The sequence below is a fragment of the Callospermophilus lateralis genome, chromosome 2 (genome assembly GCF_048772815.1).
Source record: "Callospermophilus lateralis isolate mCalLat2 chromosome 2, mCalLat2.hap1, whole genome shotgun sequence".
In the NCBI taxonomy this organism is placed as follows: Eukaryota; Metazoa; Chordata; class Mammalia; order Rodentia; family Sciuridae; genus Callospermophilus; species Callospermophilus lateralis.
In genome coordinates, this window is record NC_135306.1 from 175,412,451 (window position 1) to 175,425,678 (window position 13,228).

The window sequence follows — 13,228 nt, forward strand, 5'->3', positions numbered from 1 at the left end:
TTTACCACAGATTTTATATATCTGCTATTCTATTTTTAAACGAATGAAAAGTTTTCAATAACTTGAATTTTGAGAAAACAAGTTTAATTAAGATTCTTACCAAGTTATGATTTAACATTTATCAGATGTGTAAATATACAAACCATGATAGCAATTTTTAAAACTTGTAAATAGTTGGCCTTACAAAATTACAACACACTGTAAATAAATCCCTCCCACATTTTATACAAACTACATGATTTTGATATACAAAGATTCTGTTTTTACACTGACAATGTACAACCGAGACTATTTACAATGAAAAAAGTATATAAACCACAATTAAACATTCTGCTACTGGCAGCCACTATAGGAGGTAGCTTTAATTAAACGAAATGAACAGAAGCCATGTTTCCCAACTTGTGTTCTAAAAATAATTTACATAAGATAAAAATTCATTATATGCACAGTATGTACAGTTTAATTATTAAACTGCAATCTAGCTTAATTTTTTTTAGTATATCCAGGATAATAATATGGCAGTGGGTTTGCTATTTAGTACATTGTTCAAAAAACATATTGAGCAATTATAACTTTAAGACTCCACAAAAAAACATGGCAGAAGACCCTAGATGAGAATCAGGTAAAATTTTTAATTTTCAAAGACATAGGACTAAGCCTTATCCTTTTTCCCCCCTTAATGATCTGTTTGTCTAGTCTAACCAGAGTTCAGCATATGAGCTATTGAATAGTTTTTTTTGTAAGTCATGGTATGGGAAAATTTTATAGAAGCTTCCAAGTAATAACATAAGTTTAGGAGAATCCAGTTCACTAAGAAATAAATTTAAGTGCTTTGTGTCATAATTATTTTCAGCTTCCTCGAATTACAAAAAAAAAAAAAAAAGACCCCAGTTTACTTTCTGTATAATCCAAACTATAAATAGATGACATACCAACAAAACTGGAAAATATCAGTAGAACCAATGATATTAAGAAGCATTTATTTAATGGGAACATTACATGGAGCCATCAAATCTCTTAGGTACTATTAAAATCTCATTAGTAAGTAGTGTAGCCAAATCTACTTAAACTCACACATCAATTAGCCATTTATTTTGTACTAGTAGTGTAATTGCAAAACACTGAAAATCATGGTGAGCGTAATAAAGCAATGTAAAATGACCCCAGACAAATGTACTGATTTTTTTTATTCTAACAGCTGTTAATATGGTTTTTAAAACATCTTCAGGTTTATATAGATTTATAAAGCAATTGAATGAAATTTATGATTCTCATGTAAAAGTGGAAATAGAAAACAATGACACCTATGTGTACTCTCACAGTTCTAGTTGGGAGATAATCCCTTTTTTGGCCCTGTAGTAAGTTGTCCTGAGATTAATGATCAAATATTAGGTAAAATTAGCAAGACTTTTTTGTCAGTTATATAAAGTCACATTTTGAACTACCTTTTAAAAAAATATTAACAGCTGTCCTTTATCTTGTGCTTAATTCAGAAATAGGTATAAATTTGCTCCTTATGGATCTGAAAAATCTAAAAGTTATATTGCTATACCACACCCAAAATCCTTTTCAAGTTCTGTTTCAAATAGACCACACCTTCCTTGGACATTGCATTTTTCACCAATTAATAATTTAGGCACCTGTTCTTTGAAAAATGTCAGGTTTGAGAAATAAACTGCCACCTTCCCCTTCTATGTGACACCAGGCAGTGATTACAGAAGTGCTTCCCAGATGAAAGAACAGAATAGGGTTCACTCTATAAACACTGTGAATTTGGTTGATGGGGGAAACAGTTACAAACACAGTAGTTCAGTCTTTAACTCTTGGTAGATTGTAAGCGTAGCGCACCAAAGGGAATCCTCGACTCTGATAGAAACAGGCTCGTCCACAAGCCTGCACTTGGTCAGAACTGTCTGAGACAAAGGAGTCTTCTTCATCTGCATAGTCAGAGTGGGCTGACTGTGTGCCACAATCAGACCAATATCCCTCTGGTCTTTGGCAAGAAGCCACTGCCAATGCAGGACAGCTGTGTGATTTTATTAAGTGTTTGCATGATACTGGCTTTGTCAAAAGAAAAGATTCGCAGCAGTCACATACAGTCAGGTTACCCTGCAAGTGTGAGTACATGCCACAGTCATAGTAGAAATCCTGTTCCACACAACCACCTTGGCTACTGATGGAAACTGAAACTGATCCACTTTTCTTGGTAACACGTCGTTTCAGTAACTTCCAGTCTTCTTTAAATTTTGGATTGAAGAAAACATACAGAACCGGATTTAGGCAAGCAGGCAATGGGAAAAATATCAGAGTCACAGACTTCATTATTTCAGGACTGATAGAGATTGCAGTGATCAATGGTGCAAATGAGAAAAATGCAACAGGGCAAAAAAAGATGCAATTGGTGAAAATTAGCCAAGCAACATGCTTAATCATGCTAGATTGTGAGTTTTCTGAGAGGTCTTCTTTTTCCAAGTTGCAGTAAAGTTTAGTGTAGACGACGGCCATTAATAAAAATGCTAGTGAGTTTAACAGCACTAAGGTCACAGTAAATCCTAATGATGGTGTCTCTCCTGTGGGAAATGGCAAGCACAAGGGTGATGCAGAATATTCCCCTCTATGGAAAAGGGGGAAACAGCCTGCTACTGCAGCACCCAGAAAAGCAAAAAGGGCCGCAATCCGGAACTGCTTGAGATGATTGCTTTTCCCATTTTTCATGATATTTTTTGCAGATAAGCTTCTTTCAACAGCTGCTAACATTAATAAAAATATGGCACTTTCTGAGGAAAAAACTGCAAGGAACCCAGCTGCTTTGCAGCCACTGCCAGTCTCCCACCAAATGCCAAATTCAGCAAATCTGCCCCAGGATACGGCATCAAGAAAAGTTAAGATGCCAGTATAGATTCCCATGAATAAGTTAGACACAGAAATCAAGCCTATGAACAACTTGGAGGAAGGCAGTGATGTACAAGATGCGAAGGTTGTTAAAATGACTAGCAGGTTGAAAAACAATGCAACCAAGAAAATGAACCACACGGTGAGACGTATCATCCAGCTTCCCAGTAAATATTCACAGGGCTTAAAAGCACCTAACATGAAAAAAAACAGAAACATGAAAGACAATTTAGAAAATACCGTATTTCACATAATATGCTTGATAGAATGACTAATGATGGTTGAATCTAGAATAAATCAGCTACCTAACTGAATTGAACCAAACTGAAAAAAAAATATTGCTTTTAAGATATTTCAGTCAGACTAGGCTATTTTAAAAATTAATCAGCTTCAGAGAAATGCAAATCAAAACCACCCTAAGATATCATCTCACTCCAGTAAGACTGGCAGCCATTATGAAGTCAAACAACAACAAGTGCTGGCGAGGATGTGGGGAAAAGGGTACTCTTGTACATTGCTAGTGGGACTGCAAATTGGTGCAGCCAATTTGGAAAGCAGTATGGAGATTCCTGGGAAAGCTGGGAATGGAACCACCATTTGACCCAGCTATTGCCCTTCTCGGACTATTCCCTGAAGACCTTAAAAGAGCGTACTACAGGGATACTGCCACATCGATGTTCATAGCAGCACAATTCACAATAGCTAGACTGTGGAACCAACCCAGACGCCCTTCAATAGATGAATGGATAAAAAAAATGTGGCATTTATACACCATGGAGTATTACGCAGCACTAAAAAATGACAAAATCATGGAATTTGCAGGGAAATGGATGGCACTAGAGCAGATTATGCTTAGTGAAGCTAGCCAATCCCTAAAAAACAAATACCAAATGTCTTCTTTGATATAATGAGAGCAACTAAGAACAGAGCAGGGAGGAAGAGCAGGAGGAAAAGATTAATATTAAACAGAGACATGAGGTGGGAGGGAAAGGGAGAGAAAAGGGAAATTGCATGGAAATGGAGGGAGACCCTCATTGTTATACAAAATTACATATAAGAGGTTGTGAGGGGAATGGGAAAATAAACAAGGAGAGAAATAACTTACAGTAGATGGGGTAGAGAGAGAAGATGGGAGGGGAGGGGAAGGGGGATAGTAGAGGATAGGAAAGTTAGCAGAATACAATAGTTACTAATAGGGCATTATGTAAAAATGTGGATGTATAACCGATGTGATTCTGCAATCTGTATTTGGGGTAAAAATGGGAGTTCATAACCCACTTGAATCTAATGTATGAAATGTCAAGAGCTTTGTAATGGTTTGAACAACCAATAAAAAAAAAAAAGAAAAAAAAATTAAGCAGCTTAATATCTGGGTGTAGCTGGCACACACCTATAATCCCAGGGACTCAAGAGGTTGAAGCAGGAAGATGGCAAGTTCAAGGCCAGCCTCATCAACTAAGCAAGATTCTGTCTCAAACTAAAAACATAAAAAGGGCTCGAGGGAGGGTACTCAGTAGTAAAGCTCCCCAGGGTTCAATCTCCAGTACTGAAACAAAACATAACCAGGATTAGTTTCTTTTATTATTGGTAAGGCCATATAGAGATATTTCCAAGGAAATTTCTACTTTTTCTTTTTCTTTATTCTTTTAAAAAAAATTTTTTAGTTGTAGATGGACACAATATCTATTTTATTTTTTATGTGGTGCTGAGGATTGAACCCAGTGCCTCACGCATGCCAGGCAAGCACTCAACCACTGAGCTACAACCCCAGCCCTCTACTTTTTCTTATACCAAATATACAAAGCACAGTATCTAGCACTCAAAAGGTACTTAAAATACTGAGGGTCTGGAATCAGATGCTTTATAACTTGCTACTCTTAAAAAAGCCACTTAAGCCTAATAAGTTGCATTTTCTGATATGTAGATAATAATGCCTACTTAATACAGTTGACAGCTTAAGTAAATTTGCATACATAAGTAATTAATCAGGCTGCTGGGCACATAGTGGAACTTTAGTAAATATTAGCTTTCTTTTTTTCTTCCTTCCTTATCTCTATGTATTTTATTTTTTTAAATATTTGTATTAGTTGTTGATGAACATTTATTTATTTGTTTGTTTGTTTATATGTGGTGCTGAGAATTGAACCCAGTGCCTCAAACGTGGCAAAAGCTTTACCATTTACCACTGAGCTATAACCCCAGCTGTCTATATATTTTATAACTGTATATGTATGTATATACACAGATTTGTAACATTTTAAACCCAATTTCTTATGGCATTCAACAGCAACATGCTGAAGTTGGTTATGGTAGATAATCATGTTAACTATTCAGACAAAGCTTGGCACAAAACAAAACCCCTATAGAATAATAAAACCCATATATATATATATATATATATATATATATATATATATATATGATTGCAAGAATACACTTAGTAGCTGAATTGCTAGTTCTAATAACTGACTTTGACATGCTAGTATTGTCACAAATGAAAAATATTTCATTTATAATTAAGGAGTGAAAATGTTTGACTATAAAGAACAAGAAAACTATGTATTACAATTGCCTAAAAGATATGTTTTAACTTTCTGAACTGTCATGAAATTTGACATATACAGTGAAACTCCAGTTCTGCACCATTTATCTGATTTTTAATGAACACAAATTTTTTTAATCAAATTTCGTTTCACTCCGAACCCTCAGGAAGTACTAAAATGGAAGTTCTTTCTCACATTTTATTTGCAGGGAGGGTAATACAGGAACTAAACCCAGGGGTGTTCTACCACTAAAATATATACTCAGCCTTTTTCATTTTTTATTTGGAGACAGGATCTCTCTAAATTGGCGAGGGTCTCATTAAGTGGCTGACAGTGGCCCTGCACTTGCAGTCCTCCTGCCTCAGTCTCCAGAATGGATCCAATTCAGGTGTGTTCAGTACTGCAAAAGAATGCTGTTTCCTGCCAGGTGACATGGCACACACCTATAATCCCAGAGGCGCTGGAGGCTGAGGCAGGAGGATCATGGGTTTAAAGCCAGCCTCAGTAACTTAGCAAGGCCTTAAGCAACTCAGTGGGACCTTGCCTCTATAAGTAATATATAAAAAAGGGTTGAGACTGTGGCTCAATGGTTAAGCACCCCTGGGTTCAATTCCCAGTACAACCGCCCCCCTCCAAAAAAGAATGTTTCCTTCTCACTGGATCATTAGTTCTGTGTACAATCTCCAACACTTGTATCCTTCATGGGCAAGAGAGTGAACTGCACTCCTAACTGTCAAATATTAATATCTGCACAATAAAATAAATTACATAAACGATTCTTGCTAGTTGCACTTACTCATCTGTTAAAATTAAGTTTGTTCTCCATACAAGGAAATGGGTTAAATATTCAAAGCATACATACATAGGCCCTTAAGAAGCTCACAATTCAGCATCAATCATTAGTGATTCACAGCACTGATGATTCTAAGTTATAAAATTAATGGTCAACCCAGGCATGGTGGCACACACCTGCATTCCCAGTGGCTCTGAGACCGAGGATCGTGAGTTCAAAGCCAGCCTCAGCAACACTGAGCTGCTAAGCAACTCAGTGAGACCCTGTCTCTAAATAAAATATAAAATAGGGCTGGGGATATGGCTCAGTGGCCGAGTGCCCCTGAGATGAATCCCTGGTACCCCGTCACTCCCCTGCCCCCCAAATTAATGGCCAGTTCAGCCTGTAACATCATACTAATAGGAATCTATTTGGTAGATGATTTAACAAAAAATATTTAAAACCTTGCCTTTATAGTAAAAGTATAAATCCCAAGTTCTCTGGTGGGCAAGGCAGAATATGACATTACAATCAAGTAAATATTGGCATCATTTAATAACTTTCCTAAAACTACAACTTCAATGAAGTAAATAAGAAAGAGTAGACAAGATTGCATTTAAAATAATAAATTGTAGGTGCATGCTTATAAGCCCAGTGGCACAGGAGGCTAAGGCAGGAGGATCACAAGTTCAAAACTAGCTTCAGCAACTTAGTGAGGCCCAAAGCAACTTAATGAGACCCTGCCTCAAAATGAAAAAATAAAACAGGTTGGTGATGTGGCTCAGTGGTTAAGCAACCCTGGATTCAATCCCTGGTACCAAAAAATAAAATAAATAATAATAATAATAATAAGGCTGGGGACAAAGCTCAGTAATAAAGCACAAGCTTTGCATTCTGCAGGCCCTGGGTTCAATCTCTGGCACCACAATAAATAAAGAATAATATAAAAACAAAAAAAACTTTATGGACCAGTGACTTATTTCAGAACTAGTTCTAGACCTAAAGGGCCATCAAGAAATTCCTTCTCCAACTTGATGTACATGACCCTCACCTGGAAGAGCTTGTTAATATGCAGACTCTGATTCAGTGGTATGAGCCTGAGATTCTGCAAGAGATGCTGGTACACTGAACACCTATGAATCAGAAGGCCTTACAGGATCATCTAGTCCCACCCTTGTAAAATAGAAATAACATCCATCGCCAGGAAGATTAGATATATTTGCCCAATGTTTACTTAAAGTAAAAAATTACAGCCAAATGGGTTGAGCATTACCTGTTGAGGGTGTACAATGGATAATTATTTGACTATGCTCCTCATTTTCAGCACTGCTGGTGACATTTGCTGCATCAGTGGTACCTGAATATACAACAAAGTATGCTGAATTAAAAATGGGCAGTTCAAAAGAACCAGATGTTCCCACAATTTTCTCTCCCCTGCGTGATGTTAAAGTTCAGTGTATACAAATGTGGCTTGATAACGCATTAAATATGCCAGTAACACAGAAAAGGCTGTTTTTCTCACAGACTTCATATTGATCCTTCCCAAACTGATTACAACACATACATTTTGATGAATGCCTTAGGGAGTGTTCTGTTTCTAAAGGTTCATGTACTTGCCTTTCTCCTTTGTCACACTATGGTCTTGAAGGCTGTTATCTTCTATGTTTAAATTTGCATAAGAGTCACAGCCCCAAAATGCACAGCACTGATAAGCATATGGTACTGATAAAGACCTGGGGAAAAAAATTGTAAAATACATTCTGAGTAGCAACTTCATAGACATAATTTTGTTTTCTAAAAAGCATTTTAATCTTTGAAAACCTCAACCTACGGGTCAGAAAAGTCTTAAGTATCTTAAGTATACTTTAGTCTTGACCATTTATCCTCTAGGAACCTTATCTATGTTAAACACTCTGGTAAAGCTCATAAAAATGATCATAAAGATACACCACAAAGTTTCTCCATTTCTATGAGGTCTTAAGAAAGGTGGATGCAAATCAAGTATATACAAAGTTTCATAATAATACTGCAATTTAAAGTAAAACTGTTGCCAGGTGCAATGGCACAGGCCTATAATCCAAACTACTCCAGAGGCTGAGGCAAAAGGATCGTGAGTTCAAAGTCAGTCTCGGTCTCAGTAACTTAGCAAGATCCTGCCTCGAAAAAAAAGAAAAAAGAAAAAAACAGGCTGAGGTTATGACTCTGTGGTAAAAGGCCCCTAGGCTCAATCCCCAGTGCTATGACTTCTTTTATAGGTCATAACCAGTCAAATTTATCATAAATTTCACTATGAAACTGCTAGTTTCACTTAAAATGAATACCCTAGATAATCTGTAACTTTACACCATTAAATGAATTTACCTGGTTCATATAAATGTAGTAAAAGTATTTATTCTCTTATCTCACAATAACATTCCCAAGTCCTTTTTCTACTACATTTAATAAAGGACCCCCATAAGTCTCTGAAGTATTAAAAGGATTGTATCAATTTTTCTGTAGGTTCACACTTAAGTGGCTTCTGGCATCTTGTTGCTCATGACAAGTCCATTATATTAAAAAAAAAAAAAAAAAAAAAAAAAAGGTTCTCATGAACATTTACCTGATACTATTTGAGAGCAATGAGAGTTTTAGGTCATGTTCTCAACAACTATGAAACAATGCTCATATTCTATTTTTCACCAATTTTGCAAGAACAGAGTTAGAAAACTCTTTTAAATTATAGCACACCAGAAAAATCTAGGAACCACAGCATAAAACCAGGACAATGTATAATTTGGGAGCCTACCATAACTCCAGTGAAAAAGAAAAATAAGCAAAAACATACCTGAGATTAACAAAATCTTTTGCTGCTAAGGCTTCTTTCAGCTTGAAGTTGCCCACAAGTTTCAGCTGATTTAGCCCATTCAGGCCTTCCGTAGGGAATGAAGTTAATTCATTGAAACTTACATCTCTAAAATGTGAATAAGAGTTCAAGTTAACTCCCTAAGATGCAATCAAATAAAAACATCCGTACCTATATTAACATCCTAAATATTAGACTCCTAAAATGAAGTTTATGGATGCTAAAATGATAGATCTAGAATGTGTCTTTTCATCCAAAAAACATTTACTACATCAATGCAGCTTAGCATTTATGAAAAGGGAACCACTAAACAGAAAACAACAACAACAACAAAAAACATTTGACCATGTTAAAACAAATTTCTATAACACTGTTTACTGTTTTCATGATATTATTGAATATAATCATTTGTCTACTTACAGGTTAGTTATTGGCCCAAGCTTCGCAAAAGCTCTGTTGTGAATTTCATGGATCTGGTTTCTACTCAGATCTCTGCAATTATAAAAGTAACACATTAATCTTTTCAAATAAATACTCAAATGCCAGTTAGTGGCTTAGACCACACTTTAGAATCTGAGGTACTAACAACATATTGCTGATATGATAACAAAGATTCTCAACCATTTGTCATGTTTATGTTGACTGCCTCTCCGTTACAACAATCTAGTTCTTAGAATACACTGTTGCATCTGTAATTCTTGCTGGCACCTATTTCCAATCAGTTGTGAATTTTCACCACTTTATCATTTTGACCAGTTCAAAATTAGAAATGAAATGATATAATCCTTGGCAGTATTAAGCAGGGAAGGAAAAGCCCAACTCTTGACAAAGCTGAAAATAAAAACTGCTTCCTTATTATTTGCCTTCTCAAAGGTTAGTGATAAGCCCTGAGGGAAGACAAATAATCAATAAGCAAATAAAAGCATTCCAGGAGGCTTCAGATATCATTCTTTCCCTAAGCAGGAAATAAAAATCATTATCAATAGCAGAGATAGCTCTACCTTTAAGAACACACCCTGAAGAATTCTGATATTACAGAATTAACAAAGCAAAGAAATAATCTGTAACCACACTTAAATTGGGCCTGAATGGACATTTAAATTGGATAAATTTATTCCATAACACATCTCAGGGATAACAGAAAAACTTGATTGCAAATTGTGAAAAAAACAGTTTTTCATTGTTATATCTTATCAGGGCTCTAGAAGTGATGGCAGTTAGGAGCCAGCTGGTTCTCATGCCTGCCCAGGCCCACAGAAAAACTGACCACAACAAAGAAAAGTCCAGAAAAAACCCAACCACCAATTAAATGTTTTTCAGCAGAACTCATGTTTTTCTTCATTTTTTTTTTTTTTTCCTTTTCGATTGTTTGTTTCTTTGCTATAGTGCTGGGATGCAACACAGTGCCTGTGCATACTAGGCAAGAGCTCTACCACTGAGCTGTACCCCTAGTCTCTTATCTCTTAAATGGGATCCACTGGGAAAACAGACAATATATATAAATTTCTTCACTTTCAATTTTTCAAATTTTTCTATTTTAAAAAGTAATATAGTGTATGGTTTTCTGCACTGAAGTTCTTTAAAAGCTGTTAGTGACAAGTTTTGTCTTAGTTACTTCTATATTACCAGGCTTAGAAGAGTGCCAGGCACAAATATGTACTCAAAAGCAAATAAGTTTCTTAAATTAGTAATTCTGCTGTTTATGAGCTTTATTTATCATGAAAGATGTCCTGGCAAAGGGGTCTGTGAACATTGGGGTCTGGCCCTGTGGAGGGCCAGAGAGTAAATATTTTTACTACTCAACTTTGCCACAACATGACAAAAGCAGCTTTTGATAACACTTCAACAAAAAGCCTGCATGAGTTCCAGTGAAACTTAATGTATAAAACTGGGAGGCAGGGTCTGGGGTTGTAGCATAGTGATATGGCTCTTGCCTGGCACGTGTGAGGCACTGGGTTTGAAATAAAATAAAGGTATTTTGTCCATCTATAAAAAAACAAAAAAAAATTTTTTAAATGGGAGGCAGGCTGGATTTGGCACACAGGCTGTGATTTGCCTATCCTTACCCTAACGAATTGATAGACCTCACTAATATAACTTGAAAACAAATAAGCAACATCGCTTAGGTTACATACACTGTGCTTTTTTCCCTCACTAATGTACAATATCATCAATTTGCTAGAGTAAGGACTACTGAAAGTAGATATTTGTAAAGTACCAAGTGGTAGAGTTTGAAAAATACTATTTATGTAATATAAATCATATCTTTAGTAAACATATAGCTATAAAAATGGGATATTCCATTAACATGGAAATCATGATATAGTAACTTGTAGCTTGACAAAAATTTTGTCTTTAATAATCATAGGCAAACTTACAGAATCCTTAGGGATACCAGGCCTTGAAAAGTACCTTCCCTTATTTGGTAGATTTGATTACGTTGCAACGAACTGAAGAGGCAGAAAAAGAAAAAATTTTAAAACAGAGAGAAAAAAATAATTTCTATTTTGAAAAATAATAACCTTAGTTAATCTTTTTCTAAGTTTAAAGAACCATTCATATGTAATATATATTAATCTTGTTTCAAGTTAAGAAAACTTCTCTTTCCTCATTTGTAAAATGAAAAGGCTAGACTAATTAACATTCTGTCCCAAATTATACTGAGTAAACTGATTCACTATTTAAATTTCTTAGGAAGCCTACTCAAGTATGAGAGAAGGAAGATGACACAGTGAGAAACATCCAAGACAAGACCATAACAAATTGCACAGGAAGCTGAAGAAGATTAGAAAGGGGAGAATAAATGCCTTCCTCTCCCTCATCTTTCAACCCAACTTCCTCCAGAGCTGTCACTCTCTCTTACACACACACACACACACACACACACACACACACAGAGTACCAGTATTCATGTACAATTGCCCTCAATAGCCGGGATAAGTTTTTCTGTGTTTGTTTTGTTTTTTAAGTATGACCACTCTCCTAGAGAGCATTTAATAGAATACTTGATAAATTCTGGCTCTATGCAAGCAACTGGTACAATTTGACATTTTATATATGGGAACACCTCACTATATAAATTTCTAATTTCTTATTAAAACCATTTATTTAAAATAGGAAATGTTCAACAAACTAAGAATACATCACAGTAAAAAATCAGAGGCCAACTTACATTTCTTCCAGGGCATGGCAACCATTAAAACTTGGGAGATCTCTTATGTTATTGTAAGACAAGTCCCTTAAAACAATAGAAATTTACAAATTAATGTAATGTTATCAGAATACTCTTTCAAAAGTCCTTAAAGCAGCATTAAGATGTCTAAAAACGATATGACTAACAACAAAATCCCATCATTACATATAACTATAATGTACCAATAAAAAATGTGGAAGGAGAAAGAAAAAATATGACTGAGGAAGAAAAGCAAACTATGCTGGGCATGGTGGTGTACACCTGTAACTCAGCAACTTGGTAGCTTAGAAGAATTCCAAGTTCAAGTCCAGTCTTAACAACTTAGGGAGACACTCAGCACTTAGTCAGACCCAGTCTCAAAATAAAAAGTAAAAAAATAAAAAAGAACTGGGACTGTAGCTCAGTGGTAGAGTATATGTGGGTTAAATGCCCAGTATCAAAAGAAAAAAGAAAAAAAAAGAAGAAGAAAGAAAATCATCTGTTGTTCTCTAAGACATAAGTTTCTAGAAAAATTCAGTTACAATAGGCTTAAGATTTATAAGTTCAAGTATATACTGTAGAATATAGACAATATAAACAGGTTAAAATATATAAAAACATTTAGGAGAGGGGAGGGGGGATAGGGAGGGCAGCAGAATACAACTGACACTAGGATTGCTGTATGTACACACATGGATGTATAACCAATGTGATCCTGCAATCTGTACACGTGGAAAAATGAGAATTCATACCCTATTTGAATCAAATGTATGATATGTCAAGATCATTGTATTGTCTTGAGCAACTAATAAAAAAATCATAATTTTGTTTTTCTACAAATAACACAGAATACACACATATATAGTCAATGTACATATATGTATGTCTCTGAAATGGCTAAAGATCTTTTCTTCAAGAAGCTTAGTTTTATTATAAGAGAAAGAAAGCCTCCTCAGAAACATCCAGAAAGTAGAATTAAATAAAGGAAATTGAAAAAAAGAGTTAAC

General features: G+C 35.4%; 1 protein-coding gene across 1 annotated transcript in view; it reads right to left on the reverse strand.

Annotated features, from left to right (window-relative positions):
* The window catches only part of Lgr4 (leucine rich repeat containing G protein-coupled receptor 4), a 93,910-nt gene continuing 80,682 nt past the window's right edge, over window positions 1–13,228 (reverse strand). Inside the window, exons 12-18 of the mRNA XM_076844285.2 lie at window positions 12,222–12,287; window positions 11,428–11,499; window positions 9,470–9,541; window positions 9,032–9,157; window positions 7,825–7,940; window positions 7,481–7,564; window positions 1–3,086 (exon numbers count right to left, since the gene is read on the reverse strand). Of these exons, the coding sequence (XP_076700400.1) occupies window positions 1,810–3,086; window positions 7,481–7,564; window positions 7,825–7,940; window positions 9,032–9,157; window positions 9,470–9,541; window positions 11,428–11,499; window positions 12,222–12,287 (1,813 nt within the window). The 3' untranslated portion in view covers window positions 1–1,809. The remainder of the gene's footprint in view (window positions 3,087–7,480; window positions 7,565–7,824; window positions 7,941–9,031; window positions 9,158–9,469; window positions 9,542–11,427; window positions 11,500–12,221; window positions 12,288–13,228) is intronic.